Source organism: Piliocolobus tephrosceles, chromosome 5 (assembly GCF_002776525.5).
Source record: "Piliocolobus tephrosceles isolate RC106 chromosome 5, ASM277652v3, whole genome shotgun sequence".
NCBI lineage: Eukaryota > Metazoa > Chordata > Mammalia > Primates > Cercopithecidae > Piliocolobus > Piliocolobus tephrosceles.
The window spans coordinates 10,147,219-10,160,631 of NC_045438.1; the positions used below are offsets into that span (position 1 = coordinate 10,147,219).

Genomic DNA, 13,413 nt, shown 5'->3' on the forward strand with positions numbered 1-13,413 from the left:
TGTAGGTAACAGTATCGCTTTTAATTTACAAATGAGAAAACTGGGGCAGAGAGTAAGTTAAATAGGAGAGACTGGCTGTCTAGCTTCAAAGTCCATGTTCTTTACCAATACTTTAACCTGCTTCGTATAACACACTCAATCTTTAGAAATTGAAGGGATTTATTCTATTTCTTAGTGTCCCTCTCTCCCTATTTTCTCCCCTATGAAGTTACTTTGTTCTCTCCCCAAAGAGCACCCCCAGCTGAACCTATTTCTATAGCCTGTCACATAGTGACCCCTTGTGTTCAAATTGCAAAGTTAATCATGTGTGAATATTTGTTGAAGTATTGCTTCACTGTGGTAAATTATTTAAGAAATTCCGTTTTATCACAATGAGGAGAAACTAAATCATAGAATGTGCCCTCTATTTTGCAGGTCATCGTGAAAGTCAATAATGGCATCAGAGATTTTTCCACCTCAGTAACACCCAAGCAGAGTCTCTGTGATGGCAGATGGCACAGAATTACAGGTGAGAAAAGTTGACTGCCCTGGGGAGCCTGCACACCCAACTGTAAGATTATGACCTGGCAGAAATGAGACTATCACTTATATGACAGGTAACACATGACAGTCTAAAAGTATCCAAGAAAAGAAAATCATGTTATTATACCATTATGTGTATACTGAATCCACATATGATTTCAAAATATGAGTGCTGCAAAATTGTGTTGAGGAGTTGCTTAAATAATGTATAACTTACAGAGCAAAAACAAAGAATATTCTAAATACTCTCCCTCTCTAAGGAAAATGGTACAGTAATCTCTTGGTTAGACATTGTTAGACATCATTGATGATTTTAATAATATAGAAGAAAGTGTAGGCTTTATTCTGGAATAAATAAAAGCAATTACTGAGATAAATAGTCTTTCTCATGTAAAAATTCATCACTCCAGTGCCACTTATGACCGGTCTTTACCCTGCATTTCAGTTATTAGAGATTCTAATGTGGTTCAGTTGGATGTGGACTCTGAAGTGAACCACGTGGTTGGACCCCTGAATCCAAAACCAATTGATCACAGGGAGCCTGTGTTTGTTGGAGGTGTTCCAGGTAAGTGTTGCTTAAAAAGGAAAAGTTTCCAATCCAAAACAATGAGTTCTCATAATTGTTATTGTAAAATTGAGCCATGTGTTTTCATGATGCACCTAGTTACTCAAAGGATTTGTATATACAGTGTCGTTTAAATGGAAAAAGCACAATAAAGGGACATGTAAGAACTAGACCCCAGCATTCCACCCAGTAGCTATTACTCTCCCTTGCCATGTTTGCTTATTTTTTTCTTTCCTTTCCCTTTTAAGTGCCCTCCACACACATACACACAGTGAAACACATACTCTTATTTCATCTCTAACACAAAGAAAACTCATTGGCTAACACTACAGTAGGATCTGAGAACTTTGGGGGATTAAGCTTGCTGTTAATTGCTCCCCTTCCTCAGTAGGAAAAAATGCACGGTTCTCTCTGTCCATGATTAGTCTGAAATGCAAAAACAGCTGCAGACCATAAGTTGTTGTCCATTGGTAGTGACATTCCCTCAGAGAGGTTCCCAGCTGCAATTCTGTAAACATCATCAGTCACTGATGCTGTCATCTGCCAAGAATGGTGTATAATCCAGGATTGTGACAAGACACTTATGGACAACACATAAACACCCCAATTGTTTTAAACCTCTGAAGCAAGGACCATGTCCTCATATTGACATGGTCAATGTATTCATATTGAATACATTTGTTTTTACAAATTTCACTAACTTGGAAAACCTGAACGCTATGGCTGGGGAGTGGGATTTAAAAGGGAAATAACCCAGCTTTTGCAGCGGGAACTTGGTGGGGAGTTTTTAATTGACCTATCATAGTTGTACATATTTTGGGGATACATATGGTATTTTGATACCTGTATACAATGTGTAATGATCAAATCAAGATAATTGTAATATCCATCACCTAAAACATTTATCTTTTCTTTGTGTTGGTAACATTACAACCCTTCTCTTCTAGCTATTTTGAAATATACAATAAATTATCTTAACTATAATTTCCCTATTGTACTATGAAATACTAGAAATTATTCCTTCTATCTTACTGTGTTTTTGTACCCATTAACCAAGTTCTTTTCATCTCCTTCTTCCCCCTTCCGTTCCTAGCCTCTAGTAACTACCAACTACTCTCTACCTCTCTCCATGAGATTTACTTCTTAAGCTCATACATGTGAGTGAAGACACATATTTGTCTTTCTGTGCTTGGCTTGGTGGGGATTTTAATAATCTTCTAATAGATTATTTTTAGACTGACCCATAAAGACAGACAATGCTTTAAAGAAGAGGGCAAGAAAGCACAGATAAAATTAAGCATCTGACCTTGGGTACTCCAAAAATAGTAACAACTAAGCACTCTTCTTTGTCTGAACTTTTCAACTACCAGTATTGACAATAATGGTAACCTGGTGTGAAAAGAAATATTTGAGACCCTCACAAAGCAACTCTTCTTCTCCTTTGTCTCCCCATTCCACTCCCCTCTCCATTCCCCAGTCCTCTCCCTGTTCCTGACTTCAGCTTTGAAAGGATTCTGGCAAAGGCCAGCACTGCAGTTCATGCAGGTGCAGCATGAAAAAGTCTCACATCAGTGCATGTTTCTGCACATTGCTTCCCTCCAGAAATCACAACACAGTTTAAAATGTTTCACAGGTTCCCAAGGGCCTCCAGGATTAAATTCACCATAGCATGCAAGCTTCTTGATCATCTGTCTTCTCCTCGTCCCTACCTTTGGGATCTCCCCACACTTTCCGGGACTTGCAGTTCCTAAATGTTTAGTGATGGTCTCTTTGCTCCAGGCCTTTGCATAAGGGAACTAGGCCTCAATTTCTGGGAAATGTTCTTCCTTTACTCGCCTAGTACCTTTGTTAAGAAACAACTCCAATTCCTCCCCAGTCTAACTCCTATTGACCTTTAGGACTCAGCTCAGACATTTACTTACATACATGCCCCTTTCCCACTAGGATGTGTACGCATACCACTGTTGTAGCACTTAGTACAGAATATTGTTGAAACTAAGTAGTACATCCCTTGATGGCAGGGAACATGACTATATCCAACACATAGCATAGATTGTCTATTAAGCAGTGTGCTAGGCTTTGGGAGGTGGACAAAACAAGCATGACCCTCCCTTGTGGAAGCTGGACTATTTGCCCTTCATTATGTACCCAATGTGCTTACTACATCTTTCAAACAGATATTTATCTTTGATTTTTGTTTATTTGTTTGCTTTCACAGTCTGATCCCAGCCTCACACACTGCTATCATCCCTCACTACAAGAGTTCCTAAGCCCCACAGACTGGACAGGCAAGATGTACCTAAAGCCAAATTCAGCCTGCCTGAGACATAGAATGAATAGCAAACTTTAGCTAATGAGCCAGCGCAGGAGCTAGCAGGCCAGAAGGGCGTAACCACCAGCCCACTGCACCACTGCAACTTTTAATTCCATCTAAGAATTAGGCCAGCAAGCCTAGGACAAAAGCAATTATGATTTAAGATGAAATGTAATTAATTATATCATTTTGAGCTGTTCAAGATTAATTCCACTAAAATCATATCAGAAACCAGGCATTAAGAGGATAACTAAAGAAATTAGGCTAAATAAAACCCCTAAATGCACTGAATTCTCCAAGAATACCACTCAGAACTCTGGTGACTCATTATTTCTATCCATAAAAAGCTAATGCATAAAATTCATAGAACTATAGACCAAAAAAGTCAACTTTAGTATGTGATAATTTTAAAATCAAAATTAAAAATTAAATCCTTTTTTCTGCCAGATGTGTTGGCTTGCGCCTGTAATCCCAGCACTTTGGGAGGCCAAGGTGGGTGGATCACTTGAGCTCAGGAGTTAGAGACCAGCCTGGCCAACATAGTGAAACCCCATCTCTACTAAAGATACAAAAGTAGCCAAGTGTGGTGGTGAGCACCTGTAATCCTTCAGCTACTCAGGAGGCTGAGGCAGGAGAATTGCTTGAACTCAGGAGGTGGAGACTGTAGTGAGCAGAGATCGTACCACTGCACTCCAGCCTGGGCAACAGAGTGAGACTCTGTCTCAAAATAATAATAATAATAATAATAAGGTTTTGTTAATGTAGCCCACCCACGGGTCTAACCATTCATTCCTCTACTGAAAATCCTGCATTATTTGTATATAGTCAAGCCTTCAACCTGGGAAACATTCTCTCTTAAAATTATGCATTAATTTCATTAATCAATTGCTCAGGGTCCTAGGGCACTGTACTGTCACTGCCTACAATGAATTGTGTGGTGAATTATTAACTGCTACAGGAATTATTACCTCCAGATGGTTTCCCTCATAAGCCAAAGGATGGTAAGCTTGGGCAGAATCAAAACCCATGTTCTCAGTCTGGTATCCAAAGTAAGCAGAAGTAATACTTCTGCTTACTTTGAGGTATTACTTACCCCTCATAAGCTTTCCTGTTCACTCATTTCTTACCCAGATGATGAAGTACACTGAACAGGCTTGGAGAATAGTCACACTAATCTAGAGACAATAAAGGGAATTGATCTCTCAGGCCCCTTCCAAATCCAAACCTTTTATGATTATCACTCTAAATATGAAATGCTATTTCCATGATTTATTTTCAGTACATGGTTTCTGCATATTCTTACCCTACATTGCTTAGAAAATGTATTTACAGCTGCTTGCTGATGTTTCATTTGCTGTTCTATGTTCTTTCCTGAATTACTGATTTCTAAGTGTTTTCCATCCTTTATCTGCTACTGCTCACATAGCTGTTGGCAAATAATAATAAGCTTTGGGTAAATAGATTTTAATTTTATGATAGTTCTAAGCTCTCTAAATTGTTTTAAATTATATTGCTTCTAGCATCCTAACACATTTAATTGTGTCTGTACAATTAATAAGTATAAAGCTTCTTCTAGATTTCTAATTAAGAGAAGAAAGTTCCCTTGGCAAACCACAGGGCACCTGTGCCCACAAAAGACTAAGCGAGTTATCATTACCCTATTTATAGTTCTTAAACCCTGAGCTCAGAAAAATTAACTTTTAGTTTATGTGAATTCATTATTTTCTCATTATATTTTATGAACAGGCAAAAATGTGGAGGCTTAAGGGTGAAGGGTAATGCATTAAACAGAAATATTAACCAGTTCAAAAATAGTATGGAAGCTAAAATTTCTTTCCTCCTTTTTAGCAAAGCACACATTATAAGTGAGGCCCAGGTGAAATTAACTTTAAAAAAACAGGCAGATCATGAAAATTCACTGCTGAGGCTTTACATGTAAGTGGTAAATCTCAGCCCTGAAAGACAGCTACAATACACAAAAATCTGATCACGGGAAACATGGCAAAATATTAAAATTACCACATGTTCACAGAACTTCACAAACAATGTTCCTGAGAAATGAGTCAATTATAACTATATTCCATTTTTGAAATGTAAATCATGTTGATGATATGAGCAAATATGTATACTTTTACCAGGAAGTAATATTTGGGCTTGGAATACCTCAATTGCAATCTTTGTTTTTATTTCTTGCTCTTTTCAGAATCTCTACTGACACCACGGTTGGCCCCCAGCAAACCCTTCACAGGCTGCATACGCCACTTTGTGATTGACGGACACCCAGTGAGCTTCAGTAAAGCAGCCCTGGTCAGCGGCGCTGTGAGCATCAACTCCTGTCCAGCAGCCTGACACAACAGAACACAGCTGCCCAAATACAAAGTTCTTTAGAGCACTGAAAGAAACACAAAGCCAGCCAGGAGGAACAGCAACTCTTCTCTCTGGTGGAAGCTTTCATCTAGTTGAACAGGACTTAAATGAATCATCAGGGACTGGATATTTCTTATTTCTCATTTGGATTCTTACCTTGAGTCCAAAATGTCTGCAATGGACAATAATTGAAGGAGTGGCAAACTTACTTGTATTGAGAGCACACGCAATTCCTACTGGTGAAATTACTGTTTCTGTTTTCTAATAAAATAGAAGGGATTCCGAATAAACATTTGCACACATTTTTGAAGTGCGGCTAGATTCTCAGATTCACCTTTCTTCCAGGGAAGATAACTTTCAATCTATATAAAAATCTCTTTGTCCTAAAACTACCTTTCTTTATTTTGAAGAGACTCACTAACTTACATATAATCTAAAATTAGATAATAGATTTGTTTTTAGCCCTTTTGTTTGGTCTATCGGTATAAGAAGAATATTTTAGGTTTATAGCTGCAGTTATCAAGGTTTAATAAAGTAAATTTCTAACAAAATACTAGAAAAATGTAGTATAATTTAATTTTTTCTAAATAAGAAAAAAGGAAACTACTTTTTTCCCTTCCTTATCTCTTTAAAAGAAAAATAAAATTGTACATGGGGGGGGCTTCTGTAGGTTATTATTACTATTATTGTATGTTCTATAGGAATCATTGAGGATATCACAACAAAAACAGGAGGACAAAATCATAAGATTCAATTTCAGAGTACACAAGTCCTTTTATTAAAAGTTTGCTCCTAGCCTGGGCAACATAATGAGATCCCATCTCTACAAAAAAATTTGTACATGGGCACACACCTGTAGTCCCAGCTACTTGGAAGGCTGAGATCGGAATAGCGCTTAAGCTCAGGAGTTCAAGGCTGCAGTGAGCTATGACTGCTGACTGCACCACTGCACTCCAGCCTGGGCAACAGAGTGAGATCCTGTCTCAAAAACAAAGTGTGCTCCCCACATTACCGGCAACACAACTAGTCTTATTTCTAAAATGTTGTAATCTTTTTTCCAAGTAGCTACATTAATAAAGCCTAGAAAAAAATGGGCTTGAATAGCTGGTAGAATATTAATATGTAGAAATGAAATAAAAGAATTATATCTGAAAAACTCAACTCAGAAGACAGAAAAAGAGAAAATAGGCCCTGAAATCAACAGAATTAACAATACATAAAGAGAGTAACTTTTGAGGGGAGAGGATGTAAAATATTTTGAGGAAATTACCAAGGGGAATAAAACAATATTACCTTGAAACGATTACATAGATTACATATTGGTACATATGTCAATACCTACCTATATCCCCTGCTACCCTTCTGTCTGAAATACACAAATAATGATAATGTTGAAGATATCGATGAACATAGCTAACGTCTGTTCATAGAGGACTTACTAAGTGCCAGCCACCATGATAAGCTAAAGTTGATTATTTCATTTGTTCATCCACTAATCCTTTGAGGTAATAGTTGCAGCTCAGATAACTTGCCCGCTGTCATTTAGCTGGACCAAGAAGCCAGTAGTGGAAACAAGACTGCTGCCTCCAGGGGCAGCATGATTGTCACCTTGCTTCCCTGCCTCCAAAGACTGTCTGCCTTCCAGCTGACCAGAGCCAGAGAGGTACCATAAAGTAGTGAGCTGGCAGGTTGAGAAAATCAAGAGGGCACTTGCTTTGACTCATCTAGAAAGGCAGCAGGTTTCTAGGGGCCAATCCCTTCTTCTTTAGGACTGGGTGAGAGAAACCATTTCAGCACAACTGGCAGTGCAACACCATGATGCCCCCAACACCACACACACAAACCTGCAGCACATGCACACACAGAGTCTATATACAGTACAGAAAGCCAACTGAACAAGCCCCTGTCCAAAATGTGAGTGCCACGAATTTTCATCTGTGTTATTCACTGATATGTTGTAAGCGCTGAGACCAGTTGTCTGGCAGGTAAGTATATGCTCATAACGAGTGAATTTAAAGGAAGCCTAGTTTCCATAAAGTTATCCCCTCACCTAACCTCCTAAGGCAATCACTTGACTTGTAAATTTCCTGAAGTCTGAGAAAACGAAAAAACGGACAGTGACTTCTCTGAGTTCCACTGAGCCCCAGAAATCTCTCATTTGCCTGAGGGTGCGGGGAGAAGCCTGAGGGAATAATGGTACAGTCCTCAGAGAGACAAAAAGCACTCTCTCAGGTCTCTGATAACCTTTCAAGTCCTGAAGAATAGGTAAGAAGTTTGGCTACCATGAATAGGACCACTCAGTTTCTAAATGTCACAGCACCCAAGGACACCATTCCCAGAGAAGACTACTAGAGGGTAGATGAGGTGGGCAGAAAGTAGATGAGATTAGGCATGAAAGCCTGATGATCTGCCAAAGCATGAGACGGAAAGGCAGAAACACAAGTGGAATGTAGCATGACCCTAGCAGCCAGAACAAACAGTTGAATCTCTCAAGGAACTCCTCAAGTGTAGTGATGGTGGCTGCTCAGGCTTGAGTCCCTCACCAGCCCAGCCAGTCCACAGTTTACAAACAGACAGCTAAATCAGCAGCCTCAGCAGAACATGTTGTCAAATGATCATGTCTAAAGACTGTTGATTAATGAGCTGATGTCAGCCAGGTGGAAGGTTATGAAAGCATGGTGTCACCAAGTTGCCCTAGGACCTATTTGTAATATTCCCTTACAGAAAGCTTACACCTGGAAATGTAAGAAATGTGGGAAGGCAATGTATTCAGGGTAAAGGCCTTGGAAGACTAAATAATTCATACTGCTGAAAAACTCTATTTATCCTTTTAATGCCTTTAAATCTGTAGTGATGCCCCTATTATCATTCCTGATTTGATAATTTGTGTCTTCTTTTTTATCCTGATAATTCCACCCAGAGGCTTATCAATTTTATTGATCTTTTTTAAGAACCAGCTTTTGGTTCTATTGATATCCTCTATTATTTATCTGCTCTTACATCATTGTTTCTTCTCTTATCTTTATTACTTCTTTCTTTCTGCTTATTTTGGATTTAGTTTGCTCATTTTTTCTGTTTTCTTAAGGTAGAAGCTTAGATCATTGCCTTGAGATGTTTCTTCTTTTCTAATGCAAGAATTTATTGCCTTAATTCTCTCTAAGCGCTACCCATGCATTTTGATATGCTGTGTTTTCATTTTCATTCAGTTCAAAGTACTTTCGAATTAATTCAGTCATTTCTTCTTTTATTCATGGGTTACTCAGAAGTATATCACTTAGTATTCCAATATTTTGAGATTCTCTGGGTATCTTTCTGCTATTAATTTATAATTTAATTCTACTGTAAGACACACTTTGCATACCCTTCCATACTTTGAATACTTTTCAATTTATTGAAACTTGTTTTGTGGCCTACAGTATATTCTACTTGGTAAATTTTCCATGTGCACTTGAAAAGAATATACAGTATTCTGCTGTTCCTAGGTAAAGCGTTCTGTATCGATTGTCATGTCCTCTATATCCCTACTGATTCCGTTTACTTGTTCTACCAGCTGAAATCCTGAACAACAAATGTGGAGTTATTTCTCCTTTCAGTTGCATCCATTTTTGCTTCATGTGCTTTGAAGGTCTGGCATAAACATTTAAGAGTGTTGGGTACTCTTGATGTCTTGACTCCTTTATGATTATGAATTGTCTCTCTTTACCTCTGTAAATTCTTTGCTCTGAAATCTTCTTGTCTATTATTAACATAGCTACTTCAGCTTTCTTCAGATTAACATCTGCATAGCATATCTATTTCTATCCTTTTATACTTTTAATTTATCTGAGTCTTAGTATTTAAGGTGGGTTCACGTAGACAGCTTATAGTTGCATCTTCTTTTCTAGCTAATCTGACAATCTCTGCCTTTTAACTGAAATTTAGACCTTCTGTAATTAATGCAAATATCAATATATGATTTAAATCTCTGCCTTTTAACTGAAATTTAGACCTTCTGTAATTAATGCAAATATCAATATATGATTTAAATATATTATCTTTGTTCCTTCTTTCCTCTTTTCCTGTCTTCTTTAGAATTAAATGAGTAATATTTATTCCATTTACTCTCTACTATACAATAGTTAGTGTTACTGTATTAGCTCTAATTTTGTTTGTTAGGTTTTAGAGATAACTCAAGTTTAATTTACTTCATCACAGTCTATTGTCAAATACCATTGTGTCATTTCACAAATAGTCTAAGAATTACAAAAGTAAACTTCTATTTTCCTCCTCCTTTATTTTTTTGCTAGTATTATACATTATACTTTTACATGAAATATCATTGCCATGGTTTGCCTTAAACAGTTACCTATTAGTGTTTAAAACTTTTTAAAGCCTATATATTTATCCCCATATTTTCCTTGTCTTGTGTTCTTTCTTTCTAAAGATCCAAATTTCCATCTAGTACCATTTTCTTTCTGCCTGAAAAAACTTCCTTGAACATTTTTTATAGTGAAGATCTGTTAGTAATGAATTCTCTCAGCATTTGTTTGACTGAAAAGTCTTTACTTCACCTTCATTTTTGAAAGATACTTTAAAGATATTGCTCCATTGCCTTTTTGCTTTCATATTTTCTGATGAAAAGTGTACTCTCATTCTTATTTTTGTTTTTCTGAATGCATGTGTCATTTACTATCAAGTGTTAAGATTTTTCTCTTCAATTTAATTAGGACATGTCATTGTTTTGTTTTCACGTTTCTTCTCCTTAGGGTTGGTTAAGGTACTTGGATCTGTGAGTTTATAGTTTTCATCAAATTTGGGGAAAAATATTTCTTCAAATATTTTTCTACTCCCCTCCCTTCTTCCGAGAAGCCACTTACATATATATTAGACTGCTTGATAATGAAACGCAAAACGTATACTCTTTTCTTAATTGCTTTTTTCTTTGTACTTGACGTTGGATAATTTATATAGCTATGTCTTCTAGTTCATTAATATTTTCTTCTCCAGTATCTAATCTCTTAATCATATTCAGTGTATATTATTACTTCAGATATTGTATTTTTCATCTCTAAAAGTTCTGTCTGGGTCATTTTTATACCTTCCATTTATTTCTTCATTATGCTTTCATCTACTACTTGAATTATATTTATAGTAGCTTGTCTATTGTATTTGTCCATTTTCACATGCTATAAAGAACTACCTGAGACTGGGTAATTTAGGAAGAAAAGAGGTTTAAATGACTCAGTTCCACAGGCTTAACAGGAAGCATGGCTAGGAGACCTCAGGAAACTTACAGTCATAGCAGAAGGCAAAGGGAAGCAATCATATCTTACCATGGTGGAGCAGGAGACACAGAGGGAAAAGGGGGAAGTGCTACACACTCTTAAACAACCAGATCTCGTAAGAACTCACTCACTATCATGAGAACACCAAGGGGTGTTCTCTATATCCATGAAGAATACTCCATATTCACATCCATATGGCTGTTCACCATAATCCAATCACCTCCTACCAGGTCCCTCCCCCAATACTGGGGGTTACAATTCAACATGAGATTTGGGTTGGGACACAGAGCCAAATCATATCATTTACTAATGCTGTCATCTGTCATTCTGAGTCTGTTACCAGTGACTAAAGATTCTCCTGACTGTGGATTGCCTTTTCCTTTTTTTTTTTTTTTTTTTTTGGCATGCCTGGTAATTTTTTATTAGATGTTAATCACTGTGAATGTTACACTTTCGGTGCTGGATTTTATTGTAGTTTTTATTTTTATTCTGAGGGGTTGTCTCCCCTTGGATGCAGTTAAGTTACTTGAAATCAGTTTGATTCTTTCAAATGTTGCTCTTAAACTCTGTTAAGGCAAGTCCAGAGTAGTCTTCAGTCTATTCCCATCTCCATAACCTAACCCTAACCCTACTTTGGCAATATCTTGCTGAAGACTCTACTGAATGATCCATGTACTATATTAAAAGATCCACTATTGTTGAAACACACATTCTTCCCAGTCTTGTATGAGCTCTGAGGAATTTTTCTTTTTTTCTTTTTCTTTTCTTTTTTTCTTTTCTTTTTTTTTTTTTTTTTGAGATGAAGTCTCATTCTGTTGCTTAGGCTGGAGCACAGTGTTGCAATCTCAGCTCACTGCAACCTCCACCTCTTGGGTTCAAGCAATTTTCCTGCCTCAGCCTCCCAAGTAGCTGGGATTACAGGCACCTGCCACCATACCCGGCTAATTTTTGTATTTTTAGTAGAGTTGGGGTTTCACCATGTTGGCCAGGCTGGCCTCAAATGCCTGACCTCAGGTGACCCATCTGCCTTGGCCTCCCAAAGTGCCAGGATTACAGGCGTGAGCCACCAAGATCAGCCCTCTGAGGAATTTTTCATCACTACTTTCTCCTGTCATTCTTTCTCCAGCCTCAGGCAATTTCCTGCCTCAATTTTTTTTTCTTCCTTTAAGGAATGTTCCATTTTATTTGGCAGACAAAATGAGGTTACTTAGAAATCATCTTGAGTCTCTCAAGGATTATTTTTAAGCTTTCTTAAAGTTGGTATACATGAGCCTTTAGTCTAGCTCCAGTTTGGATCTCCCATGAAAGTATGACTTTTCTGAGTCTCTACTCAATGCCCCACATGTTCAAGGTCTTTCCATTTTAACTAGTTGGCATTCAAACACCTCCCAGCTTGGTGTGAGCTCTGAGAGTTTTTCATCTTATAACTCCCTGGCAGTTTTTCTTTTTCACCTAATGTAACACATATGCATCTATGTCTATTTAATTATAAGTTAATAAACTTCTCATTTTTAAAGGCTTACATGTATATTTTCAGAAGCGGCAAGGTAGACAAAAAACACTGGTGAAAATTGTATCTGATCCTAAAGTCAGTCTTTTGGAGACTACAATTTCATTAGATAGATGCTGACAGCCATCAAGAGAAAAGGAAACCATGCTGAGTTTCTGGGGACTACTGCAAGAAGAAAAAGAGAACATAGAGAGCTGGCCTCAACCTCAAAAGTGATCCTACATCTAACCAAATTTAAAAATTCACATGAGGTTTCTCAAAACCTACTATAAACAATTTATCAAGATAACTGGTTAGCACTTGGGATACAATGTGATAACCAGACATCATTTTTCTTGGAAAAATAGGGGTTAGAACCATAGCTTTGACTTCATTATCAATACATTTAACCAACAATCTGGGCTCCTCTATGGAAGTAGTTTAAATGCCTTGCAGATTAACCATGGACTAAGAACTTTCTTTGATCTTGAATACTCTTCCAAAACACACAACCCCAGGGCTCCATTTCTCATCCAACATAATTATTCCTGAGCAGAGCATTATCTAATAATATCAAGCCAGGAAACTGGCTTGGGGTACTAAGGTGAAAGGATTTAGCCAAGTAGCAACCCAAATATGAACAAGGAAATGAGCCTAAAACACATTAAGCATTTAGAATAAGCCCCACCTGACTGATGACCGAGGTAGATTAAGCTTCATCTTTAATTATTGATGTTAATGATCTGCTGTGAGCAAGATGATCTCTAAGGTACTTTCTAATTGTGAAATATTATTCTGTCTTATGTATCAGACACAACTGATAGCCTAACACTACGTGTGCTTTAACTGACATTTCTGTCTGTCTTACTAAAAGTAAATAGTTCAACTGTTG

General features: G+C 37.4%; 1 protein-coding gene across 1 annotated transcript in view; it reads left to right on the forward strand.

Annotated features, from left to right (window-relative positions):
• LAMA4 (laminin subunit alpha 4) overlaps window positions 1-6,071 on the forward strand; it is a 147,741-nt gene extending 141,670 nt beyond the window's left edge. The window contains exons 37-39 of the mRNA XM_023219040.1: window positions 415-508; window positions 968-1,087; window positions 5,605-6,071. Of these exons, the coding sequence (XP_023074808.1) occupies window positions 415-508; window positions 968-1,087; window positions 5,605-5,750 (360 nt within the window). The 3' untranslated portion in view covers window positions 5,751-6,071. The remainder of the gene's footprint in view (window positions 1-414; window positions 509-967; window positions 1,088-5,604) is intronic.
• The last annotated feature ends 7,342 nt before the right edge of the window (window positions 6,072-13,413 follow it).